This window comes from Carassius carassius, chromosome 2 (genome assembly GCF_963082965.1).
Source record: "Carassius carassius chromosome 2, fCarCar2.1, whole genome shotgun sequence".
NCBI lineage: Eukaryota > Metazoa > Chordata > Actinopteri > Cypriniformes > Cyprinidae > Carassius > Carassius carassius.
In genome coordinates, this window is record NC_081756.1 from 17,691,001 (window position 1) to 17,709,455 (window position 18,455).

An 18,455-nucleotide genomic window follows, 5' to 3' on the forward strand; every position below is an offset into this window, starting at 1 on the left:
ATAAAGTGGGGCTCAAGAGTCTAATACCTCTTTGTGAAAATGCTTCTATTTGTTTTCAACATTGATAGTAATAAGAAATGTTTCTGGAGAGCCAAATCAGCATGACTAATGACTGCTACTACTTAATAAATAAATAAATAAATAAATGAATAAAAAAAGTATTTAAAAAAATAAAAAACATAATTAAAAACATGACTTAATAATTATTAAATGTATTTAAATTTAAATATTTTTTTGAAATCCTTAGCATAATTTGTTCCGGTTTTGCTTTAATGAGAGCACCAACTTAACTCCACAGGTTTTTGATAAAAGAAAAAAAAAAAGAAAAAAAAAAGTTCTCCAGTATGACTTGAAAAATGGAATAAAGAATTAAATGGAAGAAAGAAAAGCTGACCGTCTTTGTGCAGAGGAGTTCACATGATAGATGTTACAGCTCTGATTAATTACTGACTTACAAACAAAACAGAATAAGAAAAAAAAGTATTCTTCATTTTAGGTCATAATGTTTCATAATGTAAATATTTACAAATCCTCAAACATCCTGTTTATATCTTGAATGCCATGTTTTCAGCATGATCTCAGACTTTTGGTCCCCACTTTTGTTTAAACTATGACTAGGAGCAAATGCTGTTCTGTCAATAATCTATTCATAAAACCATTTGCTATGTCCAGATGCATAGTGAGCAGACGCCAGTATAAATTCTTACATAACAGATTGCTTTTATGAATCACCCACGAGATGTCACTCTCAACTGCACTAAAAGATGTTATCACATTTCACAGCATGAGAAAAGGTTCATGATGTCTTTACAAAGCTTTACAAAGACTACTGCCCCCTCATGGCACAAAAAATGACACAAGATCAAATCCATTAACTACAGAACCTCCTTCAGCATCATTCTAAAAAAAAAAGCAAATAAAAAATTTAAAATCTGTAAAATCTGCATGTTTCCTTCTTATTGAAAATGTCTCCTGTCAATAAAGTATTTCTTACATACAGGCAAAAAATGAAAGCAGAGAAGGAGAGGCGGAAATAGTAGAAAGAACTCTTTATAAAATACTCTTTGAATGTAGACTTTATATAATCCCAATCACTAAGGATTAGCTTCATTTTACATAAGCCCACGGCTCAGCTCTCTCCTCCCTCCCATCCGGATGCTGCATCTGTCAAATTACTCATTTCAGCCACTGCCAGGTTTCCACTAACAACAAATCCACTAGCATCTCCTCTCCAAATGACTGCCACTTAAAAAAAAAACATCGATGTGTATTGATGCATATTGTTATATTACATAGAACCCACACTGTGACACTTGTGAAATCCCAGGTAAATAACCAGAGTTTGCCATTTCTCCCACTGAAGGGAAGTGGTGTGACTGAGAGCAGCTAATGCATCTGATTCACCAACACATACAGATTTACAGCCAGCCGTAACATTACAGTTCAATTCAAGTCAAGTCACCTTTATTTACATAGTGCTTTACAGACATGTGTCAGACATGATGACGAAGCATTTTTAAGAGCTGTTCTGCTCAATCAAACTTCAACTGGTTGCTGAAGGTGGAAGTGTATGTGTTTTTACTAGTGCAGCGAGAGAGCTGGTAGATTCAGTCCTACTGCTGCTGTGTTTAACAGGATGGAGGATAAGTTTAATGGAAAAATGTAATGGCTTTATTGACGTCACCGCCGCTTTAAAATTCCACATCGGTCTTACTCTGGATGCAGATTTCCCCGGGCCTGCTTCTTACGGCTCCGCTCACTCTCACGATCTCGAATTCATCAAAGATTGCTCATCAGCACAAAGCCCTCTGCCTTTCATCTAATCCACAACACTACTGCCTTAACATAGGGGAAGGCATTTTCTTACAGATGTTATCTCATGGTCCGCTCTCACTTTTCATTTATTAACAAATGCAAACGAAAAGCCTGACAATGCCACAGACACCTGATGAAATGAGAGATTCGCACATACAACGCCTAGTTTTAACTGATGTGCTTGTTGGGGCAACTGGTTTGCCCTGTTTGGATGTGGCTAGCGTCACGCCTAAAATATTCCTTGTGTAATGTACACAGATGTACCATGCTCTATTGTCACTCACATTTTTAAATTAGCGGCAGAATAGGAGCAGATTCAAAGAATATCAGGGAGAAGTGAAAAATGGAAGCTACACTTTTATTCAGCAAGGATGTATTAAATTGTTTATAAAAGTGGCAAAGACCTTTACATTGTTGTAAGTATTTCAAATTAATGCTGTTCTTTTTCTTTTCATCAAAGAATCACCACATAAAATATTAAGCAGCACAACTTTGTTTCTTGAGCACCAAATCAGCATACTAGAAAGATTTCTGAAGGACCTTGTGACGCTAAAGGCTGAAGTAATGCCTGCTGAAAATTCAGCTTTGTGTTACAGGAATAAATGACATTTTAAAAACAAAAAACCATACAAAAAACAGTCATTTTAATTTGTAATAATATTACGCAAGATTACTTTTTTACTGGTAAGATTTCATGAACAAAGAAAAAAAATTAAACAGATTCCAAATATTTGAACACTAAAAGTGGATTTGTATGTTAATTTCAAACATGTAGTTTTACTTAGAGTATTTATATATTTCTTTATTTTCGTTTATTTTTCGTACATTTTTGTAATCACCTTCTAGAAATAAGAGATGAGTTTCGTTAATTGTTTCTAAATTATATAATTGTATAATATTCTATTTATTTAGAGCTTCCCACTGTGATCACTTACCCCATTTACAGTAGTGTGACAACATATCCTACAGAACGTGCGTTAAATAAACTGAAACTTTTTTCTGGGCAATGGCAAAACAAGAACAGGAGAAGAGAACATACTGAACATTTATCAAAAGCTGAACTAGTACTTCTCTATGGTCACTGTGGTTACAGTATAACTTCAACAAGAAGGTCTGTGGTAACAACCCAGAGGATGTAAATAAGCCTTATGAGATTTATGAAGTTACATGAATGCTTCACTAAATATTCCTGACGCCGCCTGACACATTTAGTTGATCAAGATAAGACGGCCCATTTTAAAAGGTCTAACAAATGACAACACTGGTCACAAGAAAAAAAGAATCCCAGCTTCATGAAATAACAGATGTTCTCTCGCTGTACTGTACTGCGGCTAAAGCGCATCACATACCAGCTCATTTGCACATGTGCTGTGTCAGAATAGATAATTCACCTGCCTTAACCAGTGGGAAAACTGTCACTGAAGACAAATAGCCTGGCTTCAATCCAGCAGCTCAATGAACGAGATGTTTACTCTTACAGGGCAGAGGCCAACTGGCTTTTTTCAGTACACTGAGAAAAAAAAGACACTTTCACTTGAATAAGACTGCATGTGTAATTAGAATTGCACAGGTAATTACTGTATCTAATTATCTCCAAGCAGAGATGATGTTGAATAAATGTGTTCATACCCCACATAATAGACCTGTAATGTGGGGTCACATGTCTCAATACCCAAGAAAACATATGGTACTAGGAAACATGAAATAAGTTTAATGTTGTTATAGATTATAAAGGTTTTTTATAACTAAATACATGTGAAAGGTCATCTTAAATCCCCTCCTCCAAGCTAGAGTCCCTACAGTGAATTTTGGCCATTTCCACCACTGTATTCATCAACAAGAGGGCCAAAAAAATAAATTAAGGCATGCGAGATAGATAGATTATTTTGTAATGAAAAACTATCTACAGATTACAATGCTTTAATATTTAGTCACTACATCAAACATCAGTGTGTCTATAGATTCTCATGTTTGTTTGTTTTTTGTCACAAGAAATATTTCCACCTATAGCAGATTTCAGATAAAATACAGCTAAAACTGAAATAAAAGAGAAGTCATCTTAAAAAGATCAAGTGTTACTATGTTTTATAGAACAATGACTTCTCTGGTGAAAGTGTACATGCATCAAAATGATGGATAGTCTGATTTTAAAACTGAAATTGTGAAACAGGCTGGATTTGGCTGCTATACAGTATATACTGTGCATTATTCTCATACTAGCACTAAACTACAAATGTATTCTGAACACAAACTAAAAGTCTTTTACAGCTGTGTCTTTAGATGCACTGCAGTGGCTCAAACAGTAGAGCTCGGCGCTGGCAACAGCAAGGTCATGGGTTCAATTCCCAGGGATGGATTGGACGTAATCTTTGTCACTTTGGACAAAAGTGTCTGTGAAACCCATTAAGTGCTGCCCTTGTGCAGGTATCACAGGCCACATTAAAGGAAAACCAGATGCACCCTGAATATTTAATTCACTCACTTCTCTGTGCTGAATTAACAATGTGCTGTTTGAGATTATGGTTTGTCTTCCAGCTGCTCTGACATCATTCAACAAAAGTGTAACTTTCTGCCAATGCCACGAATCATGCATCCATCCAGGAATGTGTGTGTGTGTGTGTGTGTATTCCCCCAGCTGCACAAAACAAAGGAAGATGTTTTGTCCAGCTTGCCTGACATGACACTCTGATATATTGCACAGAGATTATCGCAGTGTTTAGACTGGAAAGCAGCTCACTGGAAAATGGGATTCAACACAAAACATCTTCTCTTGGAAGGCCAGTGTGCGTACTGACAGCCGATCAGATTAAAGAAATGCTTCGACTAAACCCAAGCACTAAAGCTTCTGTCACAAGAATGTTGTGAACATCATCAGCGATGATGAAATAGTCACTCGGAGAGACTTGGCTGCTTTAGCTGACCAACTGTTTGATTGATAAGTCTTAAGAAAGCCCTGTTTAACTGGGCTGGGGGTTGTTTTTCCAAGTAAAAAATGTATTTGCAACACCTCTGAGCAGCTATTTCAGGCATCCAAGAACACCTCCCATTTCCTTGAGTGGAGAAATATCAAAATTGCAACAATAAAGCTTAGCAAACCCACATTTAAAAACTTGTTTCTGACATGACCTTTTGCTTAAATATTGTTTCTATGCTCAAATAGCATTAAAAAGTGTATATTTCATGTTGGGACTGTATGCGCTCATTGGTTAGACCAAGTGTGCATCTCAGGTCCCTGGCTGTTTCTATGGGAACTGGAGTTTCTAATGGCAGCTGCAGTAATGCGATGACTTTAATAGGGCTGAAACGATTCCTTGAGTAACTCGATTACAAAAATGATCAAGGCAAATTCCTCTGCCTCGAAGCCTCTTTTAATTTATTTTAAATCTCACGTCAGCTTCTTTCGCAATGATTTTTTTTAATGTGACAACGCGTTTACCACAAAGCGGAAGGAGACACAAGCGCTGAGTCTGAAATCGCATACTGCAAGGAGTCAGTGTTTTGATTTGAGGGAAAACGTAAAGAGAACGTCGTGGCGTGTGTCCATTGTAAAATAGAGCTGGCATACCACAACTAGGGCCCTTTGATTTCCGCGATGCAGAAAACGCGGAATCCAGTCATAAAAACGGATTTTACAGTTTAACGCGGAATGCCAAGGAATTTGTTACGTTTTGAATTAATTAAAAAAATAGGTCATTGCACTTACACCAAATCATGATATGGACTAATATCTGTAAATATTAAGCCGGAACAGTCTATTTAAATATGAATCCTGCATGTTCTGCGTGTCTCTGTTAATTAATGGAGCAGAAGCGCGTCTTCCTTTATTAAACACACGGAAGCGCGCGTGACCCTCGCGGTAATTTCAGCGTCTGCTGTCTCACTAAATAAGACGTGAACACATGAACAACATCTCCAGAACTGCTCTGACAGTCACTTCATGAGCATTTGACTGTTTGATTTGAGTAAAACTAGCGTCACATCACATACACAGAACTGTAAAGGTACGTCAACACGTCAAAATAAAAGTCCGGTTAAAGAATGTACATAGCCTACTACTGAAAAAAAAAAAAATCAAGCATATTTTTTTAAGGTTTAATCACACAACATTTCTTCCATGTTTTATTTTTAATAGTAAATCCCCTTTGTTTACCAAAAAGTTAAGTTAATTTTCAATAATTAAAACAATTAAATTAATGTTTTATGTGTTTAATGTTTAATGTGCATCTCAGAAAATGCTTTATTTAAAACCCCAACTTAATGGCACTTAAATGCACTTAATTCATCTGTCAACTTTATTGTCATTGTTCACATTACAAGTACAGACAGAGAAACAATGGGTAATAATTAAATGTTTATTTTTGATGTATGCATTGCATTCTATGCATTTAAAGGAAACTTAGTTGTTCATTTTAAGAGACCCAGGAGTCTTATTTTCTCTTGCATAATTAATATTGCACTTTAATTAAAGGCACAATATGTAATTTTTCTGCTTTAAAAATAGCAGATATCACTATATCTATGTTATATATTTTTTTTTTTGTGTACTTACTTTATCCCGACAGTTTCCACGAACTTTAAAATCCGGAGAAAATTATAGTTTAATTAGAAGACACGGCACGTTTCTTTATTTCGTTTTGTCGCCCGTCTATGGCGTCATATAAACTTTGACCCCTCTAGTTTATCTAACTTCCTGCAGAACCGCCAAATACAAAGGTGAACAGAAGCAAAGACGAAGAAGAAAAAGAAGTAGCTAGCCTTGGTCGAGACTATTATATTTTATATTTATATTGTTTATATTCGTATTTATACCTCAATCAATAACTTAGTTATGGATCATGATTATGCTTTGCCTGCACGTTTTGTGAAGCACAAACGTACGGTTGAATAAATGACCTGAGAAGGTTTTGGGACGAAGAAGAAACGAGACACGGGTAAATATTGGAGTTGCATTTCCAAGATAGAGAGAGCTTCGTGACAAGCTGAAACTACAGAGAGATGCTTGCATTATAATAAACAGGTATGCATCCTTTCAGCTAACTAACGTTATATCTATCCATATATTTTGTGAAACGATGATGTCTTGTGTAAAACGCAGACAGACTAGCTCTCATGTAGAATATAATGTAAATCTACATGTGTTCTATATCTAGCTGGATAAAGTAGCTTCAAATGCAGTTCACTATCTTGTTCGATATCATAGTATAAACGTAGCCTAATCATAATTATTAACGAAAGGCATCCGTGTTTTTTTTTAACATATATTACTACTAGCTAGATGGAATATTGATTTGATAGGGGTCTGATAATTCATATATCTCTCAGTTCGAAAATACGTGATTGTCAAAATACTAAGGCTGGTGACACACTGGCTGCGCGGCGCGCTGCTGCTGCTGCTGTAGGTGACATAGAGGGAGACCGCCGACAGACCAGGCTCTTGTCTTCATGACAACAATATCTATACTTCATGTTGAACATAAATATAAAGCCTACTGATAAAGGACACCGTCAACAGTATTGACGGCAAAATAGACTTATGTTTGACAGGTGCAATATTTGAAAATCGATAATTATTTATTTATTTTTTAAATTACATTTTTATCTGAATTTATGTCAACCTATAGACTTTCAAACATCAAAATGTCATGAATTAATATGTATTTGTGTACAAAATTACATATAAACATATTTTCCTATTATATTTTGCCTGGAAACGCTTCCAACACGTGTGCGTGTCGCGTGAAAAATGGGCGTGGGTTCTATTTCTAGCATGCACACGTTTTCCGCGCAGCAGTCTGCAAGCTCTAACCTATTAACATGGGAACCGAATTAAAAACTGACACGCCACGCAGCTGAGACGCTTGCGCCACGCATCCAGTGTGTCGCCGGCCTCAGTTAAAATGAGTGAGGAATGTGGGGAGTGACAGAGCGCGTGTTCCAATGAACAACAACTCCCATGAGCCTACGCTCTTTCCCGACGTCATCAAAGTACGTCTCATGTAATTGTTTTGATTGAGTGACCCCTGGTGGCCAAAAATTCCATACTGCACGTTTAAGCAAAAACACATTTTATCCGATTACTCGATTAATCGATGGAATTTTTGGTAGAATACTCGATTACTAAAATATTCGATAGCTACAGCCCTAGACTTTACCAACTGGTGATTGTCTCTTTTTTCCTATTATTCTGCACATTTAACTTTCTCCAACTCATAGTAATACAAGTAAACTATCTGAAAATGCTATGTCAAAACTATGCCATGTCACCTTTATTGTTATAGCCATAGCACTTCATAAAACAGAGGTTGTTTCAAAGCAGATTTACAGTAGTGAACAGGAAAGTAATAGAATCAATGATGCAAACTTCAAAAAATAAGGTAAATCCAAATTTCTGCTAAAAAGCAGCTTTTATGTCTTCATGACTGTACTAAAGAAATGGAATCAAATATTATCTGGAACATATTTTACTTTTAAATGTTCAGTATATTAACGTATTATTTCTACAAACTATTAGTGGTACACGTTTAAACCTGAAAAGAGATGCTTTGAATTAAATTTTATTTCTTTTATTCTGTTAAATATTAGGGCTGCCAGTAGAATAAAATTATTTCAGTTCATTTTATGATTTTTGACTTCACATGGTCTTTAGAAATCAGGACCGCATTTTGAAAACCTCTGTGCTAGTCAGCATCACTGACAAATTAGCTCCACTCCTATGGAGCACAAACTTCAACTTTTTTTTGATTTCCAACTATAGAAATCACCTGATTATTACACAATATATACCAGAATGGTTCATGAGGAACCCGCAAGCTGAAGCTGCTCTAAATGTAAACAATCTAGCAGCTTTCTGGTATATGCTGCAGGGGAAACATGAGGCCATCGAAGGGACTCGAACCACGGTTACAGCCCAGCGGGGAGTACACAGAGTACAGTGCAGAGTATTCAGATAAACTCAACCAGAACGCTTGCCCCCCATTCTTCTGGAATCTGACTGAGCAACAAGGTAAAAACAGCAAAAAAAAAAAAAAAACACCTTTCCTGAGAATGTCAGCTTACCTACATGTTTCTCTCTGACTTAGTATAAGTGGTTTACAAAGAGTCATTTTCAGTCATTTTCAATCTTTGATTTTGTATTTGGCATTTCAAACAAAATACAAAACCTTGGAAAGAAATGGAAGCTTTACACATAACAAACGGACAATTTCCTCAAACTACCGACTTGTAGTAAATGAGTGTAAAGTGAGATTCCATGCATCAGCAGGGGCGCTGCCAGGAATTTTGGGCCCCATGACAAAAAAATCTAATTGGGCCCCCTCTGTGCAGCTGTTGTCACCACATCTCTAGGACCTAACTGTCCCATCAAAAGCTTTACATAACTCTAATCAAAGGCTTGCAACTGTCTTGCTGCTTGTAGTTCAATACTAGTACTAGCCTTTAATCACTCCTAAAAAAGGACAACACTTAAAGTCTTTGGGGTCATTTTTACCCCAAACTTTTAAAAAGCGATTGCATAAGGAAATATACATTTTTTATATGGAAAACTATATATCATTTTTTTTATTTACTTCTCAACTATACATTTATGCTGTGTTTTTGTGGAAATTTTGAAGTTTTTTACCTATTTACTGCACAATTACATAACTAGGCCATAAATTGGCTCATGAAAAATGATTTTTTAAAGAAAAAATCACTTAAATGATGATCTTAATTAAATCTAAATAGTTTCTGGACATTGCTCTATGTGTTAGGGATAGAATACTGCCATCTAAAGGTTAGTCAAAAAACTTTATTTCTTATGGGTTAGGAATTAAAGTGCAATGGCCACATGTATCCACTAGAGTGCTATAGAGACTCATTCATTTTCACTTAATTTTTCTTGATGCTTCAAATTCTCCTCACAACTTTATGATATATATTTTGTGAATATTTATTTAAACATTTTGAAATACATAAAAAAATCTGTAGTTTTGTCAGAGTTAGAATTTGTTGTTGTTTTCTAATATATTTTGAATTATCTGCTTTTGCAAATTATTATACATACATTTGAAAAAAACAAGTCACCACTATGACATGATTGTAATCACACACTATTTATTTCAGAAAATTATTTATCAACAACTATTTATTTTTTTAGAACAAGAGATTTTAGAACAAGATGAATTTTAAAAGTAAATAAACCAATATAATACAAAACAACAGCACCAATAAACTGTAATGAACAGGAGTGAAGGGTACACAGAACAACTTTTTTTATAAATCACATGGCTAATAAACATGTGAAAGAACAAGCAGAATATTATAGAATATATATTACAAGCTTGTTCCATGTTGCATATGTGACATTTTTCAGATTTGTGCCAGTTTAGTTGATTTTATTTGCCAATTTCTATAAAAATGCTCTCTGTTGCAGTGGCATACGTATGTTTGTGTGTGTGTGTATGTGTGTGTGTGTGTGTGTGTGTATGAGATAGAAAGTTTGTTCCACTTTGGGTTTATGCTCTAGGACCAGACCTTGAATTAAATGTAAAAATTTTTAGATTTATGCCAGTTTAGTTAATTTTATTTGCCAATTTCTATAAAAATGCTGTCTGTTGCAGTGGCATACGTATGTTTGTGTGTGTGTGTGTGTGTGTGTGTGTGTGTGTGTGTATGAGATAGAAAGTTTGTTCCACTTTGGGTTTATGCTCTAGGACCAGACCTTGAATTAAATGTAAAATTTTTTAGATTTATGCCAGTTTAGTTAATTTTATTTGCCAATTTCTATAAAAATGCTCTCTGTTGCAGTGGCATACGTATGTTTGTGTGTGTGTGTGTGTGTGTGTGTGTGTGTATGAGATAGAAAGTTTGTTCCACTTTGGGTTTATGCTCTAGGACCAGACCTTGAATTAAATGTAAAAATTTTTAGATTTATGCCAGTTTAGTTAATTTTATTTGCCAATTTCTATAAAAATGCTCTCTGTTGCAGTGGCATACGTATGTTTGTGTGTGTGTGTGTGTGTGTGTGTGTGTATGAGATAGAAAGTTTGTTCCACTTTGGGTTTATGCTCTAGGACCAGACCTTGAATTAAATGTAAAATTTTTTAGATTTATGCCAGTTTAGTTAATTTTATTTGCCAATTTCTATAAAAATGCTCTCTGTTGCAGTGGCATACGTATGTTTGTGTGTGTGTGTATGTGTGTGTGTGTGTGTGTGTGTATGAGATAGAAAGTTTGTTCCACTTTGGGTTTATGCTCTAGGACCAGACCTTGAATTAAATGTAAAATTTTTTAGATTTATGCCAGTTTAGTTAATTTTATTTGCCAATTTCTATAAAAATGCTCTCTGTTGCAGTGGCATACGTATGTTTGTGTGTGTGTGTATGTGTGTGTGTGTGTGTGTGTGTATGAGATAGAAAGTTTGTTCCACTTTGGGTTTATGCTCTAGGACCAGACCTTGAATTAAATGTAAAAATTTTTAGATTTATGCCAGTTTAGTTAATTTTATTTGCCAATTTCTATAAAAATGCTCTCTGTTGCAGTGGCATACGTATGTTTGTGTGTGTGTGCGTGTGTGCGTGTGTGTGTATGAGATAGAAAGTTTGTTCCACTTTGCGTTTATGCTCTAGGACCAGACCTTGAATTAAATGTAAAATTTTTTAGATTTATGCCAGTTTAGATAATTTTATTTGCCAATTTCTATAAAAATGCTCTCTGTTGCAGTGGCATACGTATGTTTGTGTGTGTGTGTGTGTGTGTGTGTATGAGATAGAAAGTTTGTTCCACTTTGGGTTTATGCTCTAGGACCAGACCTTGAAATAAATGTAAAAATTTTTAGATTTATGCCAGTTTAGTTAATTTTATTTGCCAATTTCTGTAAAAATGCTCTCTGTTGCAGTCACATACATGTGTGTGTTTGTGTGTGTGTGTGTGTGTGTGTGTGTATGAGATACAAAGTTCGTTCTACTTTTTATTTATGCTCTAGGACCAGATCTTGGTTTATTTGTAGAAATTTTCAGATTTATAATGGATTTAGTTTTATTTTTTTGACAAACAAAATTTTAAAAAGTCATTTTTTGCATTTTCCCATTCATTTTCAATGTGGAAGACCTTAAAAGGTAAATTTTTTTTTACACACCTTTAGAACAACCAAATCAAGCCCAGTTTTTTTGTGCATGTTTAGATAGATGATTTAGGAAATGTCACCGAGTTTCATGCCCCTGCGATGAAGGTAACACTTTTAAAAAATGAAGGAAAAATCCATTGGGGTCATTTTGACCCCAAAGGATGATTAAAGGCTAGTACAATATTTACTGCTGGTGATTTGTAAATGCAAATCTGCATACAGTATGCAGTTCACTAGTTGATGCAAGATTAAAAGACACCATTAGGGCTGAGACAACGCGTCGAGGTCATCGATGACGTCGACGCAAAAAATACGTCGACGCAAAATATGCGCATTGATTCGTCGACCTGTTTTTATTTCTCTATAAAACGTTTGCAAAACGTTTACCTTATGTGCGCTGAATATACGCGATGGCCGGATCAACATTCTGTCCAACGTTATATAACCAATCCAGGGGTTTTTCTGCATTGATCTTTTTTTTTGGCGGGTGTCAAAGCCTTATTTGATCGGTGAGTGACAGTGACAGAGCGCGTACGAGAGAGAGCCCCGGCTGCGCGCGCACTCACAGTCTTCAAACAACACAAGCGCTTCTTGCTCTCTCCCTCCCTTGTGCAAAATCAAAATCATTAAACACGATAGAAAAAGGGCGAAACACCAAAGTTTCACGCGCAGTTTCACTCACAGTCTTCAAACTACACGAGCGCTCTCTCTCTCTCTTCCCCCACCCCTCGTGAATATTAACCAAAATCATTAGACACGATAGAAAAAGGGCGGAACGCCAAAGTTTCACGTGGAGCAATCGGGGATTTTTTTTCTCCATGACAGGCTGCTGGCTCCCACTGTTAAATTTTTTATTTTTATTTTGGAAAAGCACTCTCTGTATTAGCTTAAAGCCCTAAAGTTTACATTGGTTACTGTATTCTTTCAATTGCTCTAAACAAGTATTTTGGGTGAACTTTTTTATTGAATGCTAAACATCAAGTTGTTTTATTTTCATCTGAAAGAAGAACTTTTTTTCAGTAAGCTAGGCCCTATGTGTTCAGTAAGCTTGTTTCAGTAAGCTATGTGTTTTCAAGGCTTCAAGGTTTTATTGAATGCTATGCTCTATACAATTGCAAAGTAATGCATTCTTAGTCAGTCTTTTATTTTGTAATTTTAAGAGCAATAAACATATATCGCAATGTTAAGGAATTCATGTTTTTTTCATTCAGATATGTAAATCAACATGTATAAATTGTTAGTAGTCAATTAATGGGGAGATAATCGAAATCGAATCGGCCCGAAAAATTAATCGTTAGATTAATCGATGCATCGAAAAAAATAATCGCTAGATTAATCGTTTAAAAAACAATCGTTTATCCCAGCCCTAGCCACCATAAAAATGTCCTTAAAGCAACACTGTAACTTTTTTTTACCTTAAAATAATGTTTCCAAAATCGTTTCAGTGGTTCATCAAGTTGTAACAGGGTGAAAGGCACTTATGCCTCCCTGGAGTCCCTGGAATGACGCTAAGTCATTAACACAGTGGTAGCTAATTTATATGTAGTTTTCAAATTAAAATAATCATTAATTCTTCTCTCTTTAGACCAAATCAATTAAGCTTATGAGAATTTTAAATCAAGGAATACATTTGGAAAATCTTGAATAAATTATGACAATTTTCATTTTTGTGTGAACTATCCATTCAACAGAAGTGAAAAAGGAGCAACAATGAAACTCATTTTTCAGATACTGTAGGTTTTACTTAACATATACATTTATTTAACGCCTTTTGTTGGTTAAAATTAATGACATAGGTTTTTAATTTGGAATGCTGTCCTTTTCAGACGGAAGGCATGCATTAAATACTGACACTGAAATGGAGAGCGCGCGCGAGAGAGAACTTCTATCAGAGTGATTCCGCCTATCCCCACCTTCATTATTTTTAAGTTAATCGACCACTATTTGTGACTCCCGGGAAAAACGGGTCGTCTGGTCACCTCATCCCTGCCCCTTCGGGTGATGAGGCCATTGTTTCAGATTGCTAGTTTGCATTTTATTATTTATTAGCGCGCTGTGCATTGATTGACTGTTTGCAACTAAAGCCTGGTTCACACGGCAGGATAATTAGGCCGATTTTAGCCCCGATTGACACCTTCCGACAATCTTAAGGATGCTCCGATTATCGTAAAATAATCTGATCAGATATTCCTGCCGTGTGTGGTGTGTTAAGACTGCTCTCCTCTGCTCGGAAGGACGTCGGGACCGCTCCGATCTCAAATCGGGGATATCCAACATGTTGGATTTATTTGGCCCGATTTCTTCTCGTGTGTGGTGTCCCCCGAGGACAAACGATCACGCAGCCTGTGGACTGTAGCGTGTAGCCAATCAGAAAGCGAGGTGACGAGGAAGTACCGGGAAACAGAATCAAAACAGCCGGCGGCTTGGCGCACCAGATCGTCCGGTGGATGTCGGAGATGGAGGACTTTGTCTCCACTTCTTTGACCATCGCCTTTTCTTGTTTTTCTTATGGTTTTTTTTCGGTTACAAACAAAGCACAAACTATGGCCACTGCATCCTCTTCGGCCGCCATGATTGTTTACTCTGAAGTCACGTTTGATCTCGAGGGATTTTGCGAGATTTCCCGTCTGACCTGGGAATGCTCGGGAGTCGAATCGGTTCGTGTGTGATGTGTTGATTTTGCCGTGTGGCTGCACACCACACGCTGTATGACCACAACTGTAAGACCCGTGATTTTTTATCGCCGTGTGTGGGGTCTCTCAGGTTTGGAAAATCGGCCGACAATTTTAAAATCGTCCCGTGTGAACCAGGCTTAACTAAACACCGTCACTGATGAGTGCGCTAAGGCAGGACCAAACCATTTCATGCAGATACAGGGGGGTATCAATATGGATGTTTTATTTTTTGGTCAATGGTGATATAACTTTTATTGCCAAAATAAGTAAAATCAAATACATCATTCATTTTATTATTATTTGAAATATACTCGATGATGGTTTATATAGTGTATAATATAATACAAATTTTTAATTAGTTTTTACCTATTTGTTGGGCCCCCTGTCAGCCAGGGGCCCTCGGAATTGTCCTAACTTTTCCCCCCTATACGGCGCCCATGATCAGAGTGTATCACGCAATCAAATATTCCACCAGATGGACAACACGCTTCTACTCTACCTAAAAGCAGCAGTTAGTGATTAGTATCTACCTGAGACCTTGCCTTCATATCAACAGCTCCTCAACAACCACATTTACAATCACGTCAGTGTTCTGTACTTTTGAACTTGTCTAAATCCCCAGCAAATCTCAGGTTACCGTCAGGCCTGGTAGCAATATTCTATTAGCCTAGAGTGAGTGAAGTGAAGTGAAGATCCTACATAACTCTCACTTTGATGCATACACCTACTCTCACCAAACATCATGCAATGGCCATTTTGCAACTGTGATTTGGAGGGTGTGTAAAGTACTTTGCCCAGCAGCATTAGATGGGGCGCACCTGTAGCCAATTATGCCTGTCACCACTGCAAAAACCCTCTGTTACAGTACAAAACCCTAGGCTTGGGTGTCTGCTCTCTTTCTGAGAGTATGTTTCATAGGCTACGTTCACACTGCGAGCCTAAGTGCTCAATTACAATTTTTTCTCAAATCCGATTTTTTTGTATAGCTGTTTACTAAATAAACATCGCATTAGTGGGGTCGCGTCAACCCACAAAGTTGAAAAACATCCCACAAGTCGGCTCAATCAGGATCAATTTTGAGGCCCACTGCACAATAGCTTCAAGTGGACATTAGATGCTCTGCGATGGCCTTGCACATTTTTAGCAGAGTGCTAGTGTGTAGCAACTTGTCCACCCTGAAGCCCACCACCTCCACTGAGGTGAATAATTTGCGGAAACAGAGTTATGTAACTCACATCAGTTTGGGTAGGTAGTCCCTGCACTTGTGTAAAATATGGAGCTTTTAGAGACTGCTGAGAGGAAGAGTCTCAGCTGCTGAAGCGGAAGAAGACTACATTAAAGCGATAGTTCACCCAAAAATGTCAAACACAAAATAAGATATTTTGACAAATGCTGAAGAAAGTGATTCAGGTTTAGAAACAACATAAGAATGAGTAAATGAGGACAGAATTTCCATTGTTTGGGCCTTGGTGTGAGGAATAATATAAGAATCATTTTAAAGTTGAGATGTGACATATTTTCTTCCGTATTGTGATGTACATCCAAGTAAAATAAATTATTAAAAAAAGAAAAAAAAATTAGGGTGGAGACTAGTCTGATCCATCATTTGTTGATTGGATGGAGGCAGATGTGAATGCGAGCTTGAGAAGAAGAAAAAAACCTTACAAATGAAACACATTCATGGATGAATCATTCACAAGTTCAGCCAGATGACTTTAGGGTGAATATTAATTCCATGCTGACTTTATTGGTCTTCATGTTTCATACTAACACCCTCACATAAAATCGCAAATAGCCTATTTAACTCACATGGGTCAAAGACAGCGAAAAGTTTTTTTTGAATTTACCAAGGAGAAATGGATTCATGGGGATCTTTTTTTTTAAGTAAACTATGTTGTAAATCTCAGCCAGTGTAAAATAATAAATAAATAAATACATTCTCCTGCGCACCTTGAAATTAGTCTTTAATACTGAGCGACTCATTTGGCCAATCCTCAGGGACAGTTATCTTAACTAAGCAGGAGAATATGAGAATATAAGTTCGCGGGTTAGGAGTATCCTAACTCTTTTCCCGAGTCTAACGAGTCTAACTGAAACTCCCCGAGCAGCCGGATCCATAACCGTAGCCTACATGGCTCCGTCCTCTGGTTATGTAACAGGGACACTACACTAGACAGTGTGTCCGCGAAGAGAAAACTGTGCAACTGTGTCAAAAACAGGGAAAATATGGCGTGCTTTAAAAACCGAAGTATGACATAAATCCCAAATTGTTTACACGAGCGGTAAAGACGTGAAAATACCCCTTCATTTCCTCTCCTTGTGTGTGTGACTTAACCTGTTACATAACAGCGCGCGCGCAAGCACAGCACGCCTGCCAGACACACGGGTCTCAATACCGAATAAGCTGCCTATTTAGACTGCATATGAAGGCTACATGGTTGCATATGATGCCCAAGAATGCTGCATTGATAGACAGACTAGGTTTTGAGACACAGCCGCAGACATGACTGCCAAAAGCCAAGCGGACCCGAAATCTGCTTTGACTGTGTCAATTATGATCGTCTACCGAATGACACAGACATTTCTTTGACTTACATCCACAAATAAGAGATTCTGTGTAGTAGTGCTGAAACACGGACACGTTGGCCACAGCGCTGTCTATCGACTACAAACACAATGAGAGCAGAAAATAAAGCTGTGACAGTCGTGAAAAACAACAGCACTTCTTCATTAACTACTTAATTAAGAAATGACAGATAGCAAGTAGCCCTGAATGTTTGGGCTCGCCGACAAATGTGTATATCATCAGTTAATATGCTAACTTGACTTCCACCAGGCCTCCATATATAGGTAAAATAACATGATGTTTAATCTATTTAATCAATTGTAAATTCAGCGCAAGTATGAAACAGCTAACGTTAGTTCTAGATCAAATTAGTTCTAGATTTGATCTCCGTCAACTTGATTAAGATGGAAAATAATTCACAAGCAAGATTCGGTTCTTTTTCTTCAAGCCTTACCCTTGTTGGTACTCGAGCAACTCTGCCGCCGAACTGGTGCTGGTTTGTCGGTTTCAGCTTTGCTGTCCAGTTTCACCGGGCTGTCCTCCACCGAAGCGTCCGCTTCAGAAGCGCCCTTGCGCGGCGACGAGACGGACTCTGGCGGAGACTCCATGTTCATCTGCGGGCTTCAGTTACTATTACAAAGGGAAAGCTTTGTTGAACAACTCGGATTCGTTTTACATCGTCTTTTGGTGCGGATTGCACTTTAGCGTGTGACAGATCTGTTAGTGTTCATGGGAGCGGGTGTGGCCCTTCTGTCCACAGACAGCGCTGTTGAGCGCGAGACACGGTCACAGTCACACAAAACATACACTGACATGCTCCAAACATTCCAGCGAAGCCATAAGGGGGACATTTCGCTTAAGATTTATTTACATGAGTGTTAAATAGTTGCTTGCTTCATAATTGTGTTTGTTGCAACCATGAATCAGTTAATACTAATGTAAATGTAGCCTAATTTAGAACCTAAATGTAATTTGCATCTAAAATGAACCACAATAACATTAATTTTTTTTACATCTCTTCCTAGTAAAAGTAAAAATGCTAATTGTTATTCATTAAAATAAATAATTAAACTATATCGTATTTAAAATCTTCTTCATTTGTTAACGTTTACTGCAACTAAACATACTTAAAGGGCTCAATGAGTCGGTGAGTTGTGAATTTTTACCGTAATCACCGCGATTCCTTTCGAAACTATTCAGTTAACGAATGAATCGTTTAGACAGACACATAATCAAATATAGATCAAAATCAGTTCAACCGGTTCGACTCATATTTGTTCATCGGTGCACTTTAATA

The 18,455-nt window shown here is 37.0% G+C and overlaps 1 protein-coding gene across 1 annotated transcript in view; it reads right to left on the reverse strand.

Moving 5' to 3' along the window:
- Positions 1 to 17,956, reverse strand: part of LOC132105017 (nuclear receptor ROR-alpha B-like) — a 41,150-nt gene extending 23,194 nt beyond the window's left edge. The window contains exon 1 of the mRNA XM_059510417.1: positions 17,613 to 17,956. Coding sequence (XP_059366400.1) covers positions 17,613 to 17,772 — 160 coding nt within the window. The 5' untranslated portion in view covers positions 17,773 to 17,956. The remainder of the gene's footprint in view (positions 1 to 17,612) is intronic.
- Positions 17,957 to 18,455: the final 499 nt, after the last annotated feature.